The sequence below is a fragment of the Aptenodytes forsteri genome, unplaced genomic scaffold (genome assembly GCF_000699145.1).
Source record: "Aptenodytes forsteri isolate BGI_AS27 unplaced genomic scaffold, ASM69914v1 Scaffold151, whole genome shotgun sequence".
Lineage (NCBI taxonomy): Eukaryota > Metazoa > Chordata > Aves > Sphenisciformes > Spheniscidae > Aptenodytes > Aptenodytes forsteri.
In genome coordinates, this window is record NW_008795939.1 from 3,472,797 (window position 1) to 3,487,320 (window position 14,524).

The window sequence follows — 14,524 nt, forward strand, 5'->3', positions numbered from 1 at the left end:
AGGGGGGGGTTGGACTAGATGACCTTTAGAGGTCCCTTCCAACCCAAACTATTCTACGAAAATATCAAGCTCTCTCTAAAAGAATAAATGCATTCTTTTACAAGGATGTTTTTCTTTGTCATATGACCTAGCACTCTCTAATCCTAAGAATAAATGTTTTTGTCTTAAAATTGGGTTCACCAAAGTTGAGAGTAGCATGGGAGTTTATTCTTCCTTCTGTGGATCTTCCCCCTACCCTATGCTCCCCAAAACATAGGTTTCTACTTGTAGACCAAACATACCTAGCTGTTTAGAATTGCCCCTGTAACAAAACAGAATAGCTCCAAGTCAGCCAGGAGGCAGATGTATAAATGCTGCAGTGTGTTACAAAATGGAGATGACGGTCAGCTGAAAACAGGTCAGCTGAAATACGAAAAACCCCACAATCTTGATACTAGTGGAAAAGAGGAAGTCTAGTGCTGAACTTGTTTTACTATTTGACCGCTGTAGAACTGTGTTTTTATTCTGAAGACTCCACTGTTCTTCACCTGAGGAACACTTTTCTAGTCAAGTGTTTTTTCTAGTAAGTGTGAGCTGCTTTTGTTTGTGGAGAATTATACACTATTTTTATATATGTCTATGTCTGCTAGGCTTTTGAGCATCTGCTTTAAATTCCATAAAATGGACTCTGGGAATACAACGTTAAAGATTTGGACTCAAGGATTTAGGGGACTTTTTATGTTCTTGTCTGTACCTTAATGGGACTTCCATCAAATGATTGTGTCATCTACAATCAGTGAGCAAATTTAAGGAGCTACAGTTTTTCTGAGATAGATAGCCCTTCTTTTGTAGGGTCTGAAAGAAAAGAGGTTTCTTACACCTCCAAGCTTAAGCTTAAGGTAGTACAGAGTACCATAAGGTATACTGTTTTAAGGTAGTATAGCAGTAGGTGCTGTTCCTTCTGCTGTAAATGTCCTGAAAACACGTAATTCTGAAAATGTGTTTTGACCAAGCTGTGTCCAATCTTCTTTTCCTCCTCTTCCATTCACAACTGAGAAAAGCTTTGTTATGTAGTTTAGGTGCAAATATCTCTTGGGAGGGCTGAAATCCTTTGGGAGTTCTGCAGCTAAGTGATAATTACAAGCATCTTATTTGCTTAAAGGTTACCGAAATACAGAGGTCTAGTGAAAGTCAGGTTTTCTTACAGTGTTAAATGGATTTGCTGTGTAAAAACCATGTCATGACAATTTCTAGGGAAACTTGCCTGTACTTTGTATCTGAAGAAATGAGGTGTAGTCATATGTGTGTGCATTTACTTTAGCCTTGAAATATAATACCTTATTTAGAGCAAAGCTAAACTTTTTAAGCTTATTCTATCAGCTAAGTGGAAGTATAATTGCTTTACCTCTGTAACTTTGTAATGGTGGTTACTGATTGTACTCCACATCATAGAATTACAGAAGCTTTCTCCAAATACTTTTTGGCTTTATGAAAAAGATACTATGAAGAAAGAATTTGGATTTAATAGCCTAAGTTGATTGATCTGTGATTAATAGTGTGTGTTTACAAGCAGGGTAACTAAGTAACTAACTAGGAAAAAGTGGTAGCAGATAAAACAAAGTTAGCTGTTACAGATAGAGCTTGCAGGCTATTTTAATTACTTTATTAATGCTCCAATTACTTTATTAATGCTCCAAAGCTTGGAATAATCCAGGCATATGCTCTAAACCAGGGGCTTTCTTTAGTGCCTGCCAAATCCAACAGCTTTCCCTTCCTCTGCACCCCCACGTACATGTATCTGCTCTTCCTCCCTCTGGTCCTCTGAGTTACCTTTTTTTCTCATGAACCCTTAACAGTCTTTGAAGGTCATGTTCTGTTTGTTTGTTTGTTTTGGTTGGGGTTTTTTTGATGTTGTTCTTTTTTCTCCAGAGAGCGTAATACAGAAAAAGTCACTACTAATGACTCTCAGCCTAAACTACTTTCTCTCCAAAATTCCCACCTTCTTGAGGTGGAGGTTCTTGGTCACCACACTGCTTACCATCTCTTTCTTCTCAGGAATGCATCTCCAGTTAAACTCCCTAGATACTGACTTCTCTGGTATTTGTGGTGTATGGTGGAGTCTTTGTTTGTTTTCCAAAGTTCTGTTCCGCTCTGTCTCTCTCCTTGGTTTACTTCAGGGTTATGTCTGTTACTGGCTCTGATGATCTGTCCAGCTCCTTCCTTTTCTTTCTCCTGAAGTTTTCTGTGGTTATTTGCTCCTTAGCTTGAGGACTTCTGCCTAAGTAGTGCTCAAACTATGGACAGAAGGGGCTAAAGAATTACTTTTTCCACACCGATCCCAGATGGACTTAGAGGCAAGGTAATGGCAGACAAATTGGTCGTTTCTTCTGCTACTTGAATTGCATATTATTTAAGAACCATTAAATGTGTGTGCTTGTTCACTGGGGACTGAATGATCCCTACATCTCCAAGTCAGAGTGACTAGTAACAGGAGGATTACTTAAGTAGTTGCTCTAATACTAGCTTCTGAATGAGATTGTTCTCCTAAAACTCATGTACAATTAAATAAAATGTTAGAGCAGTATAAAATACTGGAATAGTACACAAGACTTTAATTATTTTACTTTCAACACCTCCAAGGAATATGAAAATGTTCGTCAGCAGCATGAGGAAGTGAAACAAAGCCGAGATCAAGCCAAGGAAGAACTGAAGAAGATGAAAGAAATGCAGACGCCAGTGACCAAAAAAATCCAAGAAACTGAAGAATATTTTAAGAGTCTGGATATGAACATCAGAGATAAGGTAGGTATTTTAAGTTCTCAGTTAACGTGTGTCGTATTTCAGGTGTTCTGTGTTCAGCTTTGTAAAGTGTAAAGCAATAACCTCTTTCTAGTGTGCCGTAATGATGTTTCAGAAGAAATTTTTCTGAAGTACTCATGCGCTTGGTTCTTGCTGCCTTCTCCATGTCTCTGTTCCATTAAAAGCAGTGAAACTCAAGGAATATATTTCTTAGTAAGCCTTCAGTAGCAACTCTGAAAGTCCACTCTCTTGGTATTATAAGAGCATGCAAATTTTACTATTTTCTTCATAGAACCTTCAAAGTCCTCAGGGATATAATGTTACAGTTTCCCTAAGTTAGATACTTATGTTGAATTAGTTGTCTTTTTCATCTGTTCTGTAGTTTGGGTTTGTGGATTCTCTGTTTATCTTATTAAAATGTAGCCAGTTTGGGTGGTTAATTTAAGCTAAACTACAACTTCTCTGGCCTAAAAGAGTTCCTCTAATATTTAACCTAATTCCATAAGTAGGGTATAATTTTTTTTATTAGGCAGTAATCCTCCATCAGTTGCGAATACTTTTATGCATAACAGAAAACCTAACCTGCCTTACAGCTTACTATCTGTTTTTTGAATAGCTGCTGTCTCTGGGAATATGGAAAATCACTATTTGTCATACAGAAATAGTAAAGTACTGTAATTCTCCGCAGGATTTTAACTATCATGTACTATTCAGGCTGCAGAAGCCATTGTATGCATAGGCTGCATAAATTTTAAATGGAAAACCAAAGTTAAATGATAACATAAGAATATTTGCTGCAGTGAGTTCTGTTTGAAGATAACTGATCAGATCAAAGGCCTTAGTGTGGAGACACGTGTGACACCTATAGAGGACTGCTGTCGTGAAGCATCTTGTAGAGTCAGGGTCTGAAACTTCAGTGGCATCTAGTGCACTGTGAGCTAATACACCATCCATGTGCTTTCTTTAAAACAAACAAACACCTCCCCCTCCAAACAAAAAAACCCCACAAAAAAACCAAAAACAAAAACAAACCAGAAAGACCAGACAAACAAAAACCAGATTGTTGTTCACACCACTTGTGGTTTTGTTGTGATGTAAACTGTACCAGGCAATACTACTTTCCCAAGTACATTATTATTATTAAGAAAGCCCTTTGCTAAATGTACCCTCTGAATTTTGTGCTCCACAGTACTGCAAGAGTTTATTATACTGTGATTCAGAATACCTAAGTGTTTAAAAATGTTGCAGTTTTATTGAAGTGGGCTTTTTTGGGTGTGGTTGGGTTTTTTTTTGTTTTGTGGGTTTTTGTTGTTGTTTAAGAGTAAGTGTACTTCCTTAAAGGAAAGTTAACGGCTGGAAGCTTGAAATTAATTTTCATAATGCAGTAAGGGCCTTCATGGTTGTGAAGTGCTAAGCTTTGTTTTCACCGCTTGGTATTATCCTGCTAGGTTTTACTCGTATCTTTCATTTTAATTAATATTATACTAATATATTTTTTCAAACAGGAAAGAATTCTACTGAACAGTTGCTACCACAATTCTTAGAAGTGTTGGGCTATATCAATATAAAAGTTATCCTCTGCTAGTATGAGTTATACTCTGTATGAGAAACCTAGGACAAAACAGTAAGCATTTTAGTTCTAACTTGCAGGGAGCGTTCTCAGCATAGGCTATTTGCTACAGAACTGTGAAAGAAAAACTGGGGGAATGTACTAGCTGATTGACTCATACTCTTGAATCAACATACTTTTCTGCTCAATCTAAACTTGTGGAGTAAGGCTTTCACACACTAAACATTCACAGTGTTAACTGTATGCTGAACTGGTGTTTAATGAGTATGGAGTACTGGAGTTTAATGGAGTTCAGTATGCTGAATTGTGCCCATTCTCTGGGCCCAGAGAGTGTATTAGGTGCATTTTGTTCTACGATATTCCAGAAGCCAAAAAGATGGGAAGAAGGAAGGATGCTACATTTGAAACAATTTATAGAAGACTTACTGAGATATTCTAATACTGCTTTCCAGTGATTATTTAACATTATTTTGATTGTAATGTATAGCTGATACTGTGTTGTATATAATTATAATGACATTTCCAAACCTGAGTTTTGTTCTGATGTTAAATGATATATCCAAGTCTAATTTGAATGATTAATCTTGAAGAAGCCTCCATAGAGTCCAAAATCGTGGAAAAAGGCTTAAGGGAATGTATTATATACCTGGTTATGGCATGAACAATTTATATGACATCAGGCAAGTTATCAAGAAGTTAGAGGTGAACTTTTTGAACTTCTGTGGCAGTAGCTCTTTTTTGGGTACTGAAATCCATTTCCCTCCCACATACCTTCTTAGCTGGGCTGTGAAAATGAAGTTCTTTTGAAGGAGAATCAGTGCTGCTTGCACTGTCAGGAGGTAGTTTTGACCTAAGGCAAAACCTCAAGGCTTTTAAGTACCATACCTTAAAATTGCTTAAATTGCTACTACTTCATTAGTTCTTCACTTTTTCATAGATAACTGCTTGAATTTATTGTAGCTTAGAATTTTATCTTTGTAGATGCAAGCATTTGGTGAGCATTTAGCAGATAATTATGCTGTAAGCCAGCAGGAGTTGATTAATGAATGATTTTATTATAAAAGCAACATAACTCTATTGTTGGCCCAAAAGTTGGGTTTTTTTTCAAGCCAAATTTCAATTTGACGTTAAGGGAAAGTGGCTTACCATTTTAAGTCCTCTCTATTTCGGACACACAGAACTGTAGGGAACATAATTGTCTTCAGGCCCTTTGATCCAGGCTTGTATCCATTATCAAATAACTAATTCTGACTGCTTCCAGAGATCATGCTCTTGGCTTGAGGATATATATGTGAGAGCAGAGATAAACCACCTCTTCGTTATGTCTTGTTTACACTTTGTTGGCAAAAAGCCAGGCATGGTGTTACAGATTTTGCCTGGAAGGAGCTGGACTGAAAGTGAAGGCAGAGCTAGATCTGGGAAGAAATTAATGTATCGAGACACTGCATGAATATTTCTCTTGTCTCCCTCTGTGTTAAAACCCTTTTAAGGATTTGGTTAGACTAAGAATTCCTAGTAAAATTTTGTGCTTTGGGTGTGTAGGACATGTAGATTCTGAAAAGAAGAAATCAGCCCATCTTGTAGGAAGAGGTTGATAACATTGTGTGAGAGAAGCCTAGAATAGTTTCTGCTTTAGGCTCTTTAAAGGCATTTGAACAGAGTGGACTATGTAATGCAATTTTTTTAGCAATACTTGACAGTATAAAGTGGTGTGTTGTGGTTGTACCAAGAAAACCATAAAGATAATTACAGCTGTTAATTTGTTCTGTAGGATAGGTATATATAAATAGATGATAACTGAAAATGTAATGATAATTGAAAAATTGAATTCCAGTTCCTTACTAGTGTCCTGATTTTGAGAGCCTTCAGAATTGTTTTGTGAATATTTTGCATCAGTTTCCTGGGAGAGAGCTTCCTCTTCAGAGTGCCTGCCTGAGGTCTCTGGAGAGAGCATCACAGAATCAGTACTACATTGCAGTCAACTGCAAGACCAAGATGTACTGTTCCATGTTGCCTTTATGCAAACAGCTGTAGAGTCAAGGTCTTAAATTTTTGTGCATGTTTCAGGTTGTGGGAGGGAAAAGATTCTGCATAGTTTTATCTTCTCCATTCTTGATGCATCTTAGCATTTTCAGTGGTACTTGGTTTGTAGGAAGACATTTCTCCCAGAGAGAATGCTGTGTGTGTTTGTTTCCATGTCTGCACTGGAATTTACTTACAGTCCTTCCATCCTTCTGCAGTGTTCCATTTTTCCGCTTGCACTGTTTTCAGCCTTGAGGGTTCAGTGAAGGAGGAATTACATTTGTAGAGAAAGCATAGTACACTTCCACTGTGTTCAGGACTCAGCTGTGGAAGTGCCTGGGCAACCTAACCTAATAAGACCTGCTTTGAGCAAGGGATTGGACTGGGTGATGCCCAGAAGTCCCTTCTGACCTATATTACTCTACAACTCTATAGAAGCTGAGAAGGATAGAGAAAGAGTAGAGACATCGGTGCCTACACATAAGCCAACAAGTTGTCAAGCTCAGCTGTGTAGAATACAGCTTTAGCACAATGCACTTCAGAGGTAGAATGACTTTGACAAATTCTGTTTTGGCTGTCCTGTGCCTAGGCACTTAGGCCTTTCTTGCTCTAAGTATAAGCTTTCCTTAGTAAAGTTGGTTTGGAAAAAGAGGCAAGAACGTTTTGTAAGTGTAAGGATCTGAATGTAACATTTTTATTGAAATTGAGGATGGAGTTATTTTAATTTCAGATTAGGATAGATTCAGACTTCCTCTATCTGTCATGCCTGAATTTGCAGATCTATAGCTGAATGGTTGTGAACAGTTTATATGCCATTACTCAGTTCTTCACAACTTGCTGAAAATATACGTTACAGATACAAGTAAGAATAATAAAAAACTGGTGAGTATGACTTTGTCAGTAATAAAATGTGGAATAAATTCTTAGTTATGCATATACAGAATGTTTTTTAAAATATGACTGCTTTTTACAAATGTAACTATAACTGAATTTATGACTATCTAATTTAAATATCTTACTGTATGCAGGCTGCTGAAATCAAAGACATTTCTCAAAAATGTAAACAGAAGCAAGATGCTTTGGAGATGAAAGATAAACAGGTAATAGTCTTTGATATTTGTGACTTTTTTTGGTGTTTCTTTGCTATTGTATTAATTCAGTACTAGCTATAGCATGTGCTGCATTTAGGCGGAATGCTACTTCTTAAACTCTGCAGTAAAACACAGGTATGTGGGGTTTTTTTGTCTGCTCTTCTGTTAGCGAAGAGGGAAATTTCTCTGAAGATGCTGCAAGTGCTTGCACGCTTCACTCCCTCCAGTACACAATGAATCTTTAAAAAGCCTATTAGTCAAACAGGTATTACTAAGGGACAGGTATATGTTGCAGAAAATCAGTTACCTTGATGCAACAAACTTAGAAATAGACAGTTTGTATATATATACTATATATTACAGGCTTTCCTTGAAAAGCTACAGCCTCTATAGTACAGTAATGCACTCAATATTAAACATGCCCTCAAATATTCTGTGCAAGAGGCTAGGGTTATTGCTTCTGTTACGTGTAAACGTCCAGTATTTTTTAAAAAGAAAAAGCAATGATATGTTGTAAAACAGTTACAGAACTTCATCTAAGCACTGGGTCATGTATAAGGGTGTAGAGTCAATGTTGCACGTTGTGTTTGTGCTACAGGTTTTCTGCAATCTTAGACTAACTTTCAAATGTGTTAAGGAAGATCTTAATCTTTAAGCTTCTGCTTTTGTAAAAATGAAAGAACTCCAAAAATTGATTTAAAGGCTTGATTGTTTTTTTTGCTTAAATGTTCCTGAATCTTAAAAATCTTGGCAGTTCTTCAGCTGTCATAGGGCTATTGGAACTCTAACAGACTTACGGTTTTAGTGCATGGTTACATCAGCATTTAATACCAGTTGCACAGATATCCTAGTTATTTGTCTTAGGTTTTGTACACTAAGCTCCTTTAATGTTGGAAATAATCAAAATTCTTAGATCGAAGAAATTCATCAAGCTTTGAGAATGAAGAAAGATGAAGAAATGGACAGACAGAGGAAAATACACAACACTCACAAGATGATAGAGGACTGGAAGAATGAGCTCGATACAATGGCAGTCTGTGAGAATCTTCAGCCACAAACTGATGCTGTTAATAATGAGCTGAAAAAATTACAAGAAGAAAGGGCAAATATTGATAGTGATATCAGTGATCTAACAGCAGAGAAAATGAATCAAGAGAGGGAAAAGAGAAGTAAGTTACTTGGGGTTTTGTTTGATTTTTTTCTTTTTTTTATGACTGTACAGAATCTACTTGTTGTCCTGCTGTAGTGAAATAATTTGAGATGTCTACCTCAAGCCTCATAGTTGTATCTTACATGTATAGCAGTCCTCTTGTCTGTTATCAGTTTTATCAAAAGTAACAGAAACTGCTTTCAAAATAGAAAGAACAAGAAGTTTCAAACGAGGCAATTAACCTTAAAACTATCCTTCCAAAAAATTAGTTTCCTCTGATCTCTGGGTAAGGACTGCTTTGCCAGTTTATTTTTTTTTCTGTTGTTAAATGCAGGTGTGTACTGTTAGCAGGATACAAAAAAACAAAACTGAAGCAAAAGCAGTTTGGTTTAAAGATGCAGTGCTTAAAATGATCTTTTTGGCAGTATATTAGCTACTAATGCTGCTTTTGTCCTTTCTAGATGAACTTGAGCTAACCTTAATTGTAGTAAATTTCTTTATAGTAGCCTAGGATTTACAATTAGTTCTTTCTAAGAAACAAAATTCAAAAATAGGTCGGTGGGTAGGGGGTGTTGTATATATTCCTCAGTGAGTGCAGTACATTTTCACGTACCTATCTGTCTGTCACTTAACTTGTCACAGAATCCAAGAAGAAACTGAGGTATAGACAGACCAAGTGACCTAGGGAAGGAGACGCTATGTATTTTACCTTGAGAAGCACAGAAAATACTTGATCTCTCTTTCTCCTGAATAGCAAATGCTTTCGCACACAGTCTACTGTCACACATTTTGTTTCTGCAAGCATGAAATAACACTCAGAGATTTCATGTTCCTAGTCCCACTACCCCTTTCCTCTTGGGGTGTTTTTGGTTTTAAATGCAAAGGTAGAACAAGTTTTGAAGAGACATATTTTTAGGACTAAATTTCTGTGTTTTTACTGCACTACTACATTTCATTATCCTTTGGGTAAGTCTTCATTTTATTTTAGATTTTAAGCTTTAATAGTTCTTAAGATTTCTTTAGAATAAGCAGCATCTTGATTGTGGGAGGAGAAACTCTTAATGATTATAATCTCCTAACAACCCTATTGCTGGAGTAGCATAGTCAATAAATATTGGAAAATGCTAGTTATAATGTGTACTTGTTATGGACTCTAAGAAGCTGCCTTAAATTACAGGAATAATTGATCGCCTCGGACAACTTAATAATATAATGAATATGAAGGAAGAGAATCTTAAAGGGAGATTCCGAGACACACACTCTGCTCTTATGTGGCTGAGAAAGAACAAAGACAAGTTTAAAAAAAAAGTTTGTGAACCCATGATGCTCGAAGTAAGAAAACTTACTTGCATATCACTCTAACCAGTTAATGTTTAGTTTATTTATGTCTTGCAAGACTTCGAGAATGACTTTAAGACTTTCAAGACTCATCTTGAAATGAGCTGCCAATTACATGCAGGATACATTAGCATGGTGAATTATTTGTGATTTTAATTCCGTAGGCAATGTAGTAATACTCAACATTGAGTAAGATGGGGTGGTTCCTTCCCCTTCCCTCCTCAAGGAGCAGTCTTTTATTAAGGTGCCCATTGCAGATTTCCTCTAAGGTACATCCAATTATTTAGACTTAAGTAGTTCTTATTTGCTGCTTAAAAAAGCAGTGGTAGTTACAATTGAATACCTCCTCCTATAGCGCAACCTGCTCAGCAACGGTTACAACATGTCACTGTGATCCCCAGGTGTTTCTGTGGTTTGCTTTGCACAGCCAGCTACAGACAAACACCTAATCTATCCCTAGTTTTGTTTTGTGTTTTGGTTCTACAGTCACTGTACTAGCTAGGAATAGCAGGGCTAAATTTGCAGAGACTATTGGTTTTCTAGTGCATTCCTCCACCATTATCCCAGCCTCTTGGAATATGTGCTCCATGTAATGTGAAGAGGATGAAGATGCACTCCTCCTCTTCCTCGTCAGTATTGCAAGCTTATTTTAGTAGTGTATTGCTACAATTTAAATTAGTTGAATGCTGAATATTTGTATACCAATTCTTCCGCTTTGTGCATGCACTAGAACTGTTCAAAATTACTTTTGTTTTGTATAAAATACCAAGAATTTCCTGTTATTACCAGAACTTCCAATTCTTCCTGGAAGACCAGATCAAGTTAATTTTACAAATGTGTTGATAGGATGCCTTTGCTTTTACTTTAAGGCCTCATTAACCTCTGTAACATCCACTAATGGGTGAATTTGTTTTCTTTGATACAATGTAAGTTAGTCTCACGTACTTATAAATTCTAGCTTTCAAATTGCTAGTAAGTGTACCCAGCCTTTGGCTAACTTGAGGTTACTAAATTGTGTAGTTCTGTGTAATTTTGCCTTTGTATGTCACGTATAGTGACATAATGTCTAATTACTAGTGAGAGTTACTGAAGAATTCTAACATTAACATTTCATTCAGATATGAAAAGATTCATCCATCTTAAACATGGGGATTTTTTATTTTTTTAAGAATTTGAAGATAATTCAATCGGTTTGTGAATATCTGTCTTTCTAGGGCTTCACAATTCTGTATTTGTATTTGGTGATGTTCACTGTATCCAAATCAAAGGGAACTGCATATGAATAATTTGTGGAGTGTGGTGTTTTCTGTTTTTGATTCCTTAGGTTAATTGTTTCTAAACAGTGAGATATCTTTAGTAGTACTGGAGCAAAGCCACTAGACATGAGATGGTGGTGATTGCAATTGTAAGGTTAGGGTGGAGCAGTAGAGGGGGAGGTGGTATGGTGGAGGCAGTGATAGCTCCAGGAATGCTGAGAAAGGATATGGATGGCTAAAAACTAAAAAAGAATGACGTGAGTTACTGTAGGTTTCCTCCCAAGAGAACTGGTTGCAAAAAGACAGGGAATATGTCTTTAAAGACATTTAAACATTGTTTTCATTAAATGTAGGCTTGGATATCATCTGACTGCTTAGTGTTTTGGGAGGGTGTTAAGTCCAATTGTATTAAATCACTTACTCATTACCTTTCTTTATCAGGTCAATATGAAAGACAATAGACATGCTAAATATGTTGAAAATCACATTTCGGCCAATGACATGAGGGCTTTCGTTTTTGAGAGTCAAGAAGATATGGAAATGTTTCTTGTGGAGGCAAGTAGGCACCAATTTTAAAAATTGATTAAATACAAGCCCTAAACTTTGGACTCTACCAAGTAAGTCTGTATTTATTAAGTTTTTATTGTCAAGATCAGCACAATAGCTAATACAAAGTATTCAAAGATTTTCTTCTGGATTAACGTTTTCTTCTGGAGTAAGATTTTTTTTTTTAAAGCCTAGACCAAGTAGAGAGATGCAGGAATATTAAGAAAATATTTCTTTTTAGAAATAAATTTTGTCTTCCTTGGCAAGGCAATAATTACTGAGGAGAAAATACTGTGTACAAGAAAATGACAAGAGCAGGAAGCTACAAATGTAGTATCAAGCTTTTCCAATGCCTCCTGATTAAATAGGCAAGAGGGCATCTTTTGTGAGAAGACAGTGGTCCAAGCAGCAAATCGGGCTTATATTTTCTTAATACTGCTCTTTCCTGGAGTGATAAGGAGATTGTTCCCTTTGAGAGCCAGACAGATGATGCAGGAGAAGAAAGCCACAAGATACGGCATTATCTGTCATAATGCTTCCCCACTACTGACCACAGAATAGTGTGATTAATGACAAACTGTCCTGCAATTTTTGAAGACCCATCTGCCTTTCACAGAAGCTAGTCATTTTTATATATGTGAACAGTAGTGGTGATATCTGAGGTTCTGGGGGCTTGTCTTGCCTCCATGGTTGTGGAACCCAGTGCAAGTCTGCTCTAACCAGCTAAACTGGTCTTTCATTTGTATCCTCAATCTTTTCTGCCCTGTTAGGACCAGGCTTTTCAGAGCTTCTGTAGCCAGTGGTCTGCCATTATCTCTGCAAAATGGCCATACAGCCTGAAAGAGGGGGCTTCCTTATTACATCCAGCCTGGCTATTTAGATTGAGCACCTGACTCTGCATTTCTTTGATTGCTTTTGTTTTCTCTAATGCATGGTATTTTCACAGAGAGACATTAACTGAGCTTGGCTGTTAGAGAACTCAGTCATGTCTGAGCCAGAGTGGATTTTTGTGCATTCTTCCAGAGGCTGTCAGATTAAAATAATTCTGATTCTGTGAATCAAGAATAAATACTTGATTTTCATATAGTGAATTTTTCTGCTATTTTTTACCAAATAATCCAATGTAATCTATATTTAGATGCGTGATCATCAGAAACTAAGAGTGAATGCTGTATGCGCACCTACTGAATCATGTGCTGAAAGCTTACCTTCGAGACCTATTGAAGAAGTCAGATTAAAATAATTCTGATTCTGTGAATCAAGAATAAATACTTGATTTTCATATAGTGAATTTTTCTGCTATTTTTTACCAAATAATCCAATGTAATCTATATTTAGATGCGTGATCATCAGAAACTAAGAGTGAATGCTGTATGCGCACCTACTGAATCATGTGCTGAAAGCTTACCTTCGAGACCTATTGAAGAATTACAGTATGTATCAGACTATATCAGTGAGGAATGGTTTTAAATACAATGTTTTGGTGTTGTTGCTATATATTAGAATTTTCTATGCAAATCGAATTTTCACCAATTCAATTCTGGGTTAGCAGGACTTCTTTCTGACCCTTCAGTAACTTCAGCTTGCTTACCTGCCAAATTTTATTTCTGATGCATGCTTTTTTTCTCCTCTTCAGCCGATATGGATTTTTCTCATATTTACGAGAGTTATTTGATGCTCCTCATCCTGTGATGAGTTATCTTTGCTCCCAGTACCGTGTTCATGATGTCCCTGTGGGAACAGAGAAGACCAGAAACATGATTGAAAGGGTGAGATGTCCTAAATAGCACAAACACACCTGCCATCTAGGGTTTTATTTCAGAAATTCTTTGGCAAGTTAATGTGGAGAAAGCAAAAAAATTGCTTTAGCCTTTTATTTGGCCTTCAGAAATGAGAACAGTTCATTATGCACAAACATATTCCAAGACATTTTAACAAATCCAGTCAATCTAATGCAGTACTTTACAGAAAGTTAAATATATCTTTCACCTGCATACTGTTCCCAGTCAGTGTTATGAAGTGCCTGAGATATTCTGGGCAAAGTTTTAATCAAACACTTAATAGTACATGACAACACTGACCTGTCTTGTTTAAAGCAACAATTAGAAGCTGGGGGTTTTTTGTGTTTTTTTTTTTAAATACCTTAAGATGTTCAGTTTCTGGCAAATACAGTTGTATAGCTTCAGTCAGAACTGATGTGATAGCCTATTTCTAAGAATCCAAAAGGTTTATATACTAAGAGCTCCCACTAGCAGTAATCTCCCTACCTTAGTCTTTCATGTGTTCTTGCAAGCTCATCATTGCTGGATTATAATGGGTAACACACATGACAGTTTTCAACTGAAATCCTTATTCACTTCTCTGTCTGCTGGACATCTGTTGTCTATTTTGTACAGAGAGTAGACTCTTCTTTGAACTCAGAAGACTACTTTGGGCTCTCTGAGAACAGTGAGAGTTGTTTTTTGAGAAACTCAGGGAACAGGCTCTGCAAATAGAGAACAATTCCTGTTTCACTGGGATAGCTGTTGCTCCTTCCTATCTTCCGTGTTTCTGAGGCTCTAAGAATGAGGAAGAGGAAAGTAAAAGTGGAGGGAGTCCTAGATGAAAAGCTCTTCTCTTAATGTTTTTTCAAAGCCTTTTCATCTTTAAACTGCAATTCTTCTATCACTTTGTGTTTATCACCTGATGAAGCAGATTACCTATCTAATAGGTCTTTGAGTTACATTTTGTAAACCAGTCAGAATTACTTCTTAGATACTCCCTCCTTTCCAGA

General features: G+C 36.7%; 1 protein-coding gene across 1 annotated transcript in view; it reads left to right on the plus strand.

The window, feature by feature from the left end:
• The window catches only part of SMC5 (structural maintenance of chromosomes 5), a 52,150-nt gene that overhangs the window by 12,948 nt on the left and 24,678 nt on the right, over positions 1–14,524 (plus strand). Inside the window, exons 7-13 of the mRNA XM_009285267.2 lie at positions 2,620–2,781; positions 7,399–7,470; positions 8,375–8,630; positions 9,789–9,943; positions 11,647–11,760; positions 13,090–13,184; positions 13,388–13,520. Coding sequence (XP_009283542.1) covers positions 2,620–2,781; positions 7,399–7,470; positions 8,375–8,630; positions 9,789–9,943; positions 11,647–11,760; positions 13,090–13,184; positions 13,388–13,520 — 987 coding nt within the window. The remainder of the gene's footprint in view (positions 1–2,619; positions 2,782–7,398; positions 7,471–8,374; positions 8,631–9,788; positions 9,944–11,646; positions 11,761–13,089; positions 13,185–13,387; positions 13,521–14,524) is intronic.